Source organism: Solanum pennellii, chromosome 9 (genome assembly GCF_001406875.1).
Source record: "Solanum pennellii chromosome 9, SPENNV200".
Classification (NCBI taxonomy): domain Eukaryota; kingdom Viridiplantae; phylum Streptophyta; class Magnoliopsida; order Solanales; family Solanaceae; genus Solanum; species Solanum pennellii.
Genome location: NC_028645.1, coordinates 79486835 through 79497379, shown reverse-complemented (window position 1 = coordinate 79497379; position 10545 = coordinate 79486835). Strand labels below are relative to the sequence as shown.

At 33.1% G+C, this 10545-nt stretch overlaps 1 protein-coding gene across 1 annotated transcript; it reads right to left on the bottom strand.

The window, feature by feature from the left end:
• Window positions 1-1346: 1346 nt before the first annotated feature.
• LOC107029166 lies at window positions 1347-8159 on the bottom strand. Its single transcript, XM_015230514.2, has 3 exons — window positions 7881-8159; window positions 5315-5698; window positions 1347-2729 (listed from the first exon to the last, which is right to left on the bottom strand). Coding segments are annotated over exons 1-3 (1488 nt in total). The 5' UTR covers window positions 7882-8159; the 3' UTR covers window positions 1347-1626.
• Window positions 8160-10545: the final 2386 nt, after the last annotated feature.

The following is a 10545-nucleotide window of genomic DNA, read 5'->3' as shown; positions in this document are numbered from 1 at the left end:
CTTACGTCTCAATTATGTGATGTTACTTCATAGGTAACTTTTTTTCAAAATAATGTATTAAATGTTTTAAAACAAATCGTAAATATTTATAAAATTATATTTAAAAAAGTGCATAAATTAATTCGGAATGTATTACTTCTTTACCTTTAATCATACATTTTTAATTCAATCTTGAAAGATAATCCTATTGAAAGTGTCCTCCTAAATAAGCGGCTCAACTTAAGTTTAGTTGGGGCTTCGATTCGGACTCGAATAAAATTTTGGATGTCATTTTTCAGGAATCTATAATTTCATCGTGTTATAGTAGTGTTTATGACGATTTTGATATCATAATTGGATTATTAATTGGGTGAGGTTTAGTTAGTAATGAGTGGGTAGTGGGTTGATTTATAAATTATATTAATAAATTAAATTATAATCAATAGTTGAACGCCAAGTATTTTAAAAAATATTTAAAGAGTTTGATTTTAAAACAATTAAAGAAGTGGTCAATTTTTAACCCAAAGGTAGATGACGAGGGTATTTTGGAGCCTATAGGTGGATGAAAAGGGCATTTTGGAGCCAATAGGTGGATGAAGGGTAATTTTGTACCATTTTCAATACTTCAAGGGTATTTTAGGCCCTTTTCCGTATTTTCTATTCCATTCTATCAAACGATTCTAAGCGAGAGTTGTGACACTTAGTATCAAGTGAGAGTATATATTTATGACATGGAAATCATAGTTACTATTCTTTGAGTGCGCACAAGGTAAATTCTCTACTCTTATGCAATAGTTCGCAAATCACACAAGAGAAATAACTCATACTAAGCAAATCCAATATGACGAGCTCAACCCCGAAGAAAAACATAAATATTAAAAAGATATTTATGTTTTTCTTGCCAAATGTCTAACGACCAACACGTTAGGCCTTTGCCTACTACTTTAATATAAGTTTAATTTTGGTGATTTAAAAACAATAATAAAAGGAAGACAGCCACCTTAGAGGTGATAAACATTTTGATTTGTTACATAACAATACTAATGTTCTCAATTTAACTTGTGTATCCTTCAATTGATTCTATATCATACTTGTTACTTTCCACCAATTTAGGTATTGGGTGATTCTATCAACCTAAATTTGGACAAACAAAAAGAAATCACCAAGTACTTTTGCTTTCCCAAGAAGTTGAACTTAAAACTTCGTAACTTTCAACTCATTTCGTTGACCACTAGACCTCACTCTGAGAGGCAAAATAATGATGTTTTTGTTGTGGCATCAACTGATTTCGTTGACCACTAGACCTCGAAGGCACAATAATGATGTTTTTGTTGTGGCATTTTGATTGCAAGTCAGTTGCCTTTCACTTCTGGCTAGTTGACTCCTCCTAAACATATCTTATTACAACAGCAGAAACATCACACTGAATGAGTTCTACATAGGATGAAAAGAACAAGAGTTCTAAATAAATAAAGGATAAGAGATCCCCCCNCCCCCCACCCTGTCTCTCTGAATCAGAGATTCATGAGAACTAGATAACCTACAAGAAAATCCCTAATGGCAAAGAAGGGTAGATCAAACTTCTGAGGCTTGAAAACACAAATATAGCAACAGATACTGGACTAAAATGTACAACAGAAAGTTCAATTAGATGGAGAACCCCTTGAGTGGAGCAAATTTGGTCAATATCTCGACTTCCTTCTCTGCCGATTTTTGTTTCTTGAGTTTCCATTCTGAGCTTTCGGAGTTAGCCACCTGAATTTCATCTACCATCTTTGGAAGATGGTCCATCACCATCCTTTGTTTTGATTTCGCTTCAGCTATTTTCTTGTTGGTTCTGTTGGCAACCTTAGCTAATGCAGCTCGGCGTGATTGCAATATGGCAATCTTATCATCAATTTCTTGTATAGCTGAGGAAGTAGACATATCTTCAACCTCAAGTAGAGCTATTTCTTTCTTTGAGGCATTGTAATCATCCCTTAGCGTAGATACATGAGTCACTTTAGCCTCGAGGTCAGCAAAGAATTTGTCTGCTTGTTTGGTAACTCGCTTAGCTTCTAGGAAATCTTTGCTGGCTAGTGGGATTTCTTGGACTAGCTTCAGCATTGAAAGCTCTCTATCACTGAGGTTAGGTTCATTCTGCAGCTCCAAAGACAAGGCTGCAACTTCAGTAAGTCTGTCAGAGGTAAATAAAGCAGGAAAACCAATACGTAGGAGGTTAACAAGTTTCTTTCGAGCTCCAGTCATTTCTTTTTCTCCGCAAGAGCCAGAGATAATGCTTGGACTTCCGTGAATAGGCAAATGTAGAATGTCATCAAGTGAACTAATGTAGTTATCAAAATCCTCTGGAGTTACTGCGAGAGGAGAATCCTTGAGAGGAGTTGCTAGTTCCTGGTGGAAGTTTAGAGGAGAAATGGTTGCATTGTCATCAGACACAGGACTGTCAAACAAAGAACTTTGCACTTTATTTGGTGCTTCATTGTTTTCTACGCTCTCTTCCTTAACTAGGAGTGCATTAGAAACTTCGGTATTGGTGATGTTAGAATTAACTTTCTTCCATAAATACCTTCCTTCCTGCTTCATATTGGGCTTCCTTTTCCGTGAAGAAGTTCCTCCTCCTTCACCAGTTTTACGAACCTTTCCAGAATTAGCTGATTTGCCAGTTTTACGGGCCTCTCCAGAGTTGGGTGATTGGCCAGTTTTATGGGCATTTCCAGGATTAGGTGATTGAGAAATAGGCAAAGGTTCCGCTGTAAAAGAATGTGAATTGTAAAAATAGAAATGTCAAGGAATAATAGATAAGTTAATATGTGGCTCAACATGTTCCACAAAAAGGTCTTAAAACTAAACATCAAGCAAATATAAAGGCAACAATCAACATGGATATCAGAAAGCAACTACTTTTTGTTCTGCTAATTGTCGAATAGAAAATTGGAACCGGATCTTTGTGGTTAGTATCATGACAAAGTGAAGACAAAGTCAAGGCTATTCAGTTGGTTTCTTATGTACTAATATGACCCAAATATTTGTAAATGGACTGAGGGTTTTCAAATCAACATCTGTAACAGCTACAAAACAACCAACCAGGGTAATTTTTTTTATGTTTAAGAGCAATGAGTAGCTACATGGAATTGAACGCATGTATTTGCTATGACATTGAACAATTCTACTACTAGACCACACATGCACTTTGATGGAATACTTCCGCTGTTTATAATTTATATTCCTCAACTGCAGTTTTGCACTTAAAAACCAAAGGAGCCCCTGGATTATCGTTAAAATAATAATTCAAAACCGAGGGACTTAGTCAGTTTTCTTTTTTCTTAAAAAAAAAAAACTTTTTATAGTTATCGCACATTTTTGGGTCGGTTTTTCTAAAAGACCGCCAATTTTCCTTTAAAAATGCATTGAAAAAGCAACGGAGTGGTCAGTTTTTATGGGTTTTTTAGTATTGACACTGAAAGTGCTTATAAGTCCAAATCAACCAAATAACATAAGTTGATTACTCCTCACTTATGATTTTATAACTTATAAGCACTTTTGGTTTGTCCAAACCCATTTGGAAACACAAACAAGTCATCAAGACCCGAATTTATTTTTCTTAAAAAAAAGGACAAGTTGGTTGTGCCATTGCATTGTTGAACCCCCCAACAAGTTCCAACCACTTCAATTATCTTGTCGTCTTGTCCAAGTTTCTACTCCAAGGTCCATCTTCCCCACTTCACTTTGGCTTACATTGATCTCGCCGCGATGCTGTCATATCTATAGGATAGGGAGTTACAACTCTTGAAAAACTACATAAAAAGATGTTGGTTAAATGATATGGATTATTTAAATTGTGGAAAGTAGACGGATTGGTTCTTTTATAAGTAAAGGGTGTAACCCTCCCAAGGCCTAGCTCGAGTAGCAAAAGGTGGAGGATTTGTGGCTTAGGTTGCAGGTTCAAGCCTCACACCGAAGCCCGGTATTTAAGTGGAGAAGGGTAGAGGGGCGGGCCCATTATCCACCGAGTTTAGAAGGTTGTGATTGGTCCAAGGGGCGGGTCATAGACTGACCCCTCGGTTATCAAAAAAAAAGTGAAGGGTGTAGACTGTAGTGTAATGAATTGTGCTCTTAGCTCCGATACCAGAATTGATGGAGCACCAGAAGGGAGAAGGAAAAAAATGAGAGAGATATAGAGAAATAGGAGGGATGAGATAGAAGAATAGGAAGGGATCCATTCATAATATGGTACTCAATTCAAGTGTCTTAAACAAGTATGAGGATCCTATTACCCTATTTATAGGCTAGCACGTTATGAATTTAGTAGAACTCTCAAGAGTACTTGGCTCTTATCTTAGCTAAGAAGATATGCTTGAACATAACCTTATATCTGAAATAAAACTATCACTATTTTTATTTTCAACTAGTTTACGAAAAAGATAGGTTGAACACAAAACCTTATTTTAATAATAAGATTGTCTTATTTATTTATTTTTGACTAATATATGAAGATAAAGAACCTTCTCATGATCTACATCTGAAGGGTGCATCTTCATGTTTATAGGATTCACTCCCATAAAGTCATGATCTTTAGTACAGAGCAATTGCAGGCTGTTATAAGATGGTAAAACCAGTAAAAAAAGTGTAAGCTTTTTTTCTATTTAAAAAACTCAAATGGCCTTAATAAGCATCAAGTTGCAAAACTTAAAAGTATTTCTAAGCTTTTGACGCTTATTAACTACTTTTAATTCATCAAACCACACGGCCTCCATGTTGAAAGTCAAGGGTGTGGAGAAGATTCCTGGTCCTACCCTCTATTAATGTGTTAAAAATTAATGCCTGCAGGATATTGCACTCTTAAAAATAAAGGATTACAGGTGTCTCCAAACAAGGAAAAAGAATAGAGAGACAAGAAAAATCCAGCATTAGATTAACAGCAAAAGTAAACGAGTAACGTCACAGGTATGATGCTTTGGAAAGAAGTATGATAGAATCTAATCAACTCAAGATGAAGAGGGTGCTGCACGTAAACAGTTATAACCAAGAGCAACAATAATAACGCTATTTGAGGCAGCTCTAGACATTTAAGTAATTACACCATGCTTAGACAAGAGAATGGAACAGATGTAAAAATCATTATGCTAGTATGGTTGCAAATTTTTAAAGTCTAAGGATCCTATACAGAGAACAAAACAGAAAGACAGAAAGCCAAGTGACAGCACTGTGTAATCATAGAATGGGAGGTTATTTATCTCTTAACAGTAAATTATATCTCAGGAAAACCTAATAATACGTGATAGTGTCCAAATATCTCATCAAGAAGTGTCAGAAATTTGATAATCCTCCTACTAACCTTTGCCCTCAGGCGACGTGAAAAAAGCATTGAAATCAGCTGGAACTTCCCAAACAAATGATGAGAAAAATGCATTGGTATCAGTTTCCGGGTAGTTTGTTTTGAGGTAAGTTTTAAGAGATAGCTTACTCAAAAACCACATTTTCTTTCTTGGGTTTTCTTGAAGTCTTGCTGGAGCAATCAAGTACCTATCTTGAAAGTATCCTGAAGCTTTCACTCTTCTCCCAACTTTCCAAGTCCAAATATCACCTGGATTTGGCCAATTTTCAGGAGCGTAAGGTAAGCCTTCTCCTGACTCCAACAATGCAACAGGCCTGAGTTGAAAACCATCCGTTATGCAGGTATCGTTTGCCTCTGAAGTGCTAATCTTCTCACCATCTTCCACTATAAGCATGAAAAGATGCTAAATTATTTTTGTTTTTTTATTAGTATGATGCACAAAGATCTATGCAATAGTGCTTTGAACTATTTGCTGTATCACAATCTTACACATTCTTATTCATGCATAATGAGGTGTTAAATTATCAAATCCGTTCACTTTCATTGTAACTTGAAATAGATGCACACACAGATTATGTTCAAGAATCCTGATATAGAAGCTGGAGAACTTTCTGTGCTGAGGAAAATGTAATAAAGCGAAACATCAGACTCACTCCCATTATTCTAATACACTGTGTTGCCAACTATAAAAGTAAAACCACCTGGCGATCAAGAAGCCATCCAAGAGAGAAGAATCATGATTACAAAATAAATGTTAAGTTTATTCTTATAATTGATACAAAAAAAAAACAAAGTACAGTGTAGTACACTGCTCTATAGTTATGAAGAACCAAACGAAGTTCGTCCATTGCTTGAAAAAGATCGACAAGAATCAAGAGGAACTGCACAGCTTGAATGTTGTACACAAGTGACTAGTGAGATACTAGAGACTTGAAACAGAAAATATAAAACCAAATATCACATATTTTCGCTAATTAACACTTTAAATATGATTTGTGATAGCAAGGCAGCCATCCAGATTGCAGCTAACCCAATCTTTCATGAGAGAACAAAACACTTTGACATTGATTGTCACTTTGTTAGAGAAAGAATTTGCCAAGGCATGCTGAAAACTCAACACATAAACACTAAGGATCAACTGGCTGATCTACTAACTAAAAGTCTTGGAAAGATACAACATACTACCTTCACGAGCAAATTTGGAATGAGGAATGTGTTTCAGTCATAAAGCTTGAGGGAGAGTGTTGATCAGCTTAGGTGATTGAACAAGCTGTATGGTGTGAGTTAGTTAAAGTTGTTAGGAAAGTTCTAGAAGCTTATATAGTTAGTTAAGAAAGTAGTTACAATGTGATGGTCTATAAATAGATATTGAGCTACAGTGTAAAGGTTAATTTTTTGCTCTCAATGTCTCTCTCCTCTTCCTTCCTGTTCTGATTTCTCTCTGTAATTCAGTACACTTCAAACCTCCATTAATGGAGTCTTCAGTATCCGACACACAATGCATCGACATTTTCGAAGAGCCCGAGCAACATAGGGGGTCTCCATCTCTGTCAAAGACCTCAACGGCTAGATCAAGGAACTATAAAAGGAGAAAACAAGACATGAAGAAGATATACACTAGTCTAAACCTTCTCAAATACCATTGCTCTACTCTTAACCAACATTATATTTCTTGTTTAATATAACTGTGTATCCAAAAAGAGGAGAGGAAAAGTATTGTTGGTGAGACATTGTATCAATCAAGAGTGAGAAAGATTGAGTGAAGACATGGGAATCACACTTCATAGGACTTGTACAAGACAAACTTCAAGAGCTTACAGAAAACACAACCAGAGGGGACTGGACTAAGATCCACATTAAATCCCAACCAGTATAAAACATCTAGTGTCATTCTACTTTCTGCCTTTACCTTTATAGTTATTTTAATATTTAGTATCTCCTTCAGTGTAAGTAGACTCATCTCTAAGATACTTGACGAAGATAATAAAAAGAAGTCAGTTCACCACCCACCCCCGTCTTGCATTTCCCCCTCTGTCTTGCACTTTCAGCAAGATGACCAGAAATGAAAGATCCCTTTTCTGGACAATGTTGTCCAGTCCAGCTTACGCACGCCTTGATTACTCAACCGTGAGCTGTTGCCTCCCACTAACACACATACCTAACAAGTCTGGCCCACCTGGGATTAGAACCTAAGACCTCTTGGTTCTCTTCCCACTTCATGACCAGAAATGGAACAATCATGGGTTTGAGCATGATTAATACTAACATTTCTAAAATGGAGTTCTACTCAAAAGCAATAAATCATTTATACAATGCTTCAGCACCTTACCAAGGCTTACTACCTTCCATTCCTAAATTTGGACCCTAACAACTAACCCCATCTCTTTTTCTTTCATCTTATGGGGCTAAAGATGAAAAAATATTACATTTTTCTTAACTAAATCTGATCTTTGTTAAAAATGTGCCCAAAAACAAAAGTGATTCTTGAGTTTACTTAGAAATAAACAGCAGGGGGTATCACAAAGGCTAAAATCAAATCAAAACAGAGAACAAACGAAAAACTTACTGTTGAAAGTTAGAACTTTAGGCCAAATCGAAGAAAACCCACAACGGATTTTTGCTGCAGCAGCAGAGAAATGAAGAGAAGAGGGGTTTTAAAGTTGAAACTAGATTATCAAGATTAAAGAGGTTTAAGTGTGTAGAACAGATGAAATCTGTCAAACTGTCAGTAATTAGTGATAAAGAGATGTTTAATGGTCCATTGATTCCATTGGGTTAAGAAAATTTGAGAAATTCAAGAAATGAAAAATACTCATAGGGCAAGTATAATGGGAAGTCTAATAGGCTCTTGGTAGTAAAGGGCGGAGATCGAGATATTATTTTCGAAAATCATATAAATTAGGTAATATTTTGACGAGATAAAATTGTTATTTCAATAACTGTCAATTCAAGTAACTCATAAATAACTTAAGAAGATAAAAATGTTATTTGCAAATAACTCTTCATTTAAGTAACTCATAAGTTAAACTAATAATTTATTTAAGTTATGTGGACGGTTTCTTTTTTAGTTCGTTTAAAAATATTCTAAATTTAATGAACACACTTTTATAATCACATAACATTTTGATACAATTTGAGCTAATTATAAATTTACAATAATTATTCTCTATTTATTACAACAATTAGTTATTTTTAAAATTAATTTTAATTTTTTGATCCGTTAAAAAAATACTAGCTCTCTAAATTTTATAAGGGAAAATTACATAGGATGGCAAACATCCTTAAGTAATTATATGATAAGGGTATAGTTTAATTTATTTATTTCTATGATTATAGTTTTTTTTTTTTGCCATAATTAATGGGACCCACCACCTATTCTTAAACCAACCGTAAAAAATCTTTATTTTGATTTTGTATATAATTTTATACAAATCAATATTATCTCTCCTATTCATATTCCACCTTTTTCTCCTATAATCACTCCTTCTATCCAATTTTGAATTTCAAATTGGCAAAAAAAATCACTTTCTCCCTCTGATATTGAATTCAATTTTTGCATGTAACCCCTAAAATCTAGGCGTGTATCAATTGTTTTTATTGTTTCCTTATTCAACAATTGTATATGTATTTTGTTTCTTACTTTTTTCATATTTTTTTGTTGAAATAATCAATCATTCTTATTAGATTATAAATTCTTCAAAATCGGAATGGATGAATCATCTTCATCTATGAGGATTACAAGAGGTATTTCATTGCATGTCAATTTTGTTGACAATTTACCCTCGTTTTTAATAGGTTTAACTCAAGATTTTGAGGTTGATGTAGCGTCTATAGCAAAATCCAAACAAGTTCAAGATAAATAATCAAAGGAAGAATTGAGATCCAAAAAAAAAATGACCCAATGGCAGTTCAAGAAGTTATTAACAATGTCATAGCTAGAGGTATTAAAATTGTCGAAGGAAGAACAAAGAGGAAAAAACTACCATTGATTCAGAGGAGAGTGAATCTGAAATTGACGGATCCGAAGAACATCAAGATCATGAGGTAGTGGCTTAAAACACAATTTTAGATAGAATATTTTGTTACTTATGTGTCAATATACAAAAATTGTTTGTTTAAGTAATGTTTGTATATTCACATAATTGTATATAGTATATTGCATGTTTAATACACACATATTTAGTTATATGTATCTTCCCTTAGTTATATGTATATTCCATTAGTTATTGTACGGATCTGTATATTCGATTAGTTTATACAGATTATTTAAGTTATGTATATAATGACTAGTATACTAAGTTAATAGGGGGTAGTAGTGAATTGTATATTAAAGGCTCCCTATTATATTTGTTTTTGTATATATATGAAAAATCAATTGTATTTAGTTATAGGAATATGCCTAATTTATAATTGTATTTATAATTTTATATTTTAGTAGTTATATACAAAATACTGGAGTTAATTATATATCAAATTTGTATATTAATGTAGTATATACAAAGTCGTTTAGACAAATTACAAAGTTATGTATATAGTGGGTTGTATATTAAGGCAATATATACAAAGTATTATGAAACAGTTCTTAATTGTATATTCTATTAGTTGTATATCAATTACTAAAGTTAAGTATATAGTGGGTTGTATATTAAGGTAATGTATACAAAGTCTTATGAGGCAATATCTATTTGTATACAATTATTTAATTTTGTATAAAAGAAATTTGTTAAAATCACTCTATAATACATATACAAAATTATAATACATTAAACAAATTCGTCGATATATACAAAAAATTATGAAACCTTAATAAAATATTGTATATATAAACGTTACACACTCAAATGTAAAAACAGATTTCAAGCTTACTATATATACAATTAACAAATGAATATTATACAATCAGTTTAATCAGTAATATTTTTTTAAAAAAAAAAAACTTGAAATCACAGATGCACATCTATAACTGTAATATATATATACCAAAATTATTGTACATTCTACAAATTCCTAGATATATACAAAAGAAAAAATAGAAACAGAATAAAATATTGTATACAAACTATTTACCTAAAAAAAAATTAAAAAAATACATATTATGATGGTCATATACAGTTTAAAACACAAAATCAGTTACACACAAATATTGTGTAAAAATTATATACAATTTCTCAAATATATACAGTATAATCTATACATTATATATATATATATATATATATATATATATATAT

Coding starts and splice junctions, on each gene's coding strand:
- LOC107029166 (XM_015230514.2), bottom strand. Junction 2,730..5,314: donor CACGTCGCCTGAGGGCAAAG/GTTAGTAGGAGG, acceptor ATTCTTTTACAG/CGGAACCTTTGCCTATTTCT.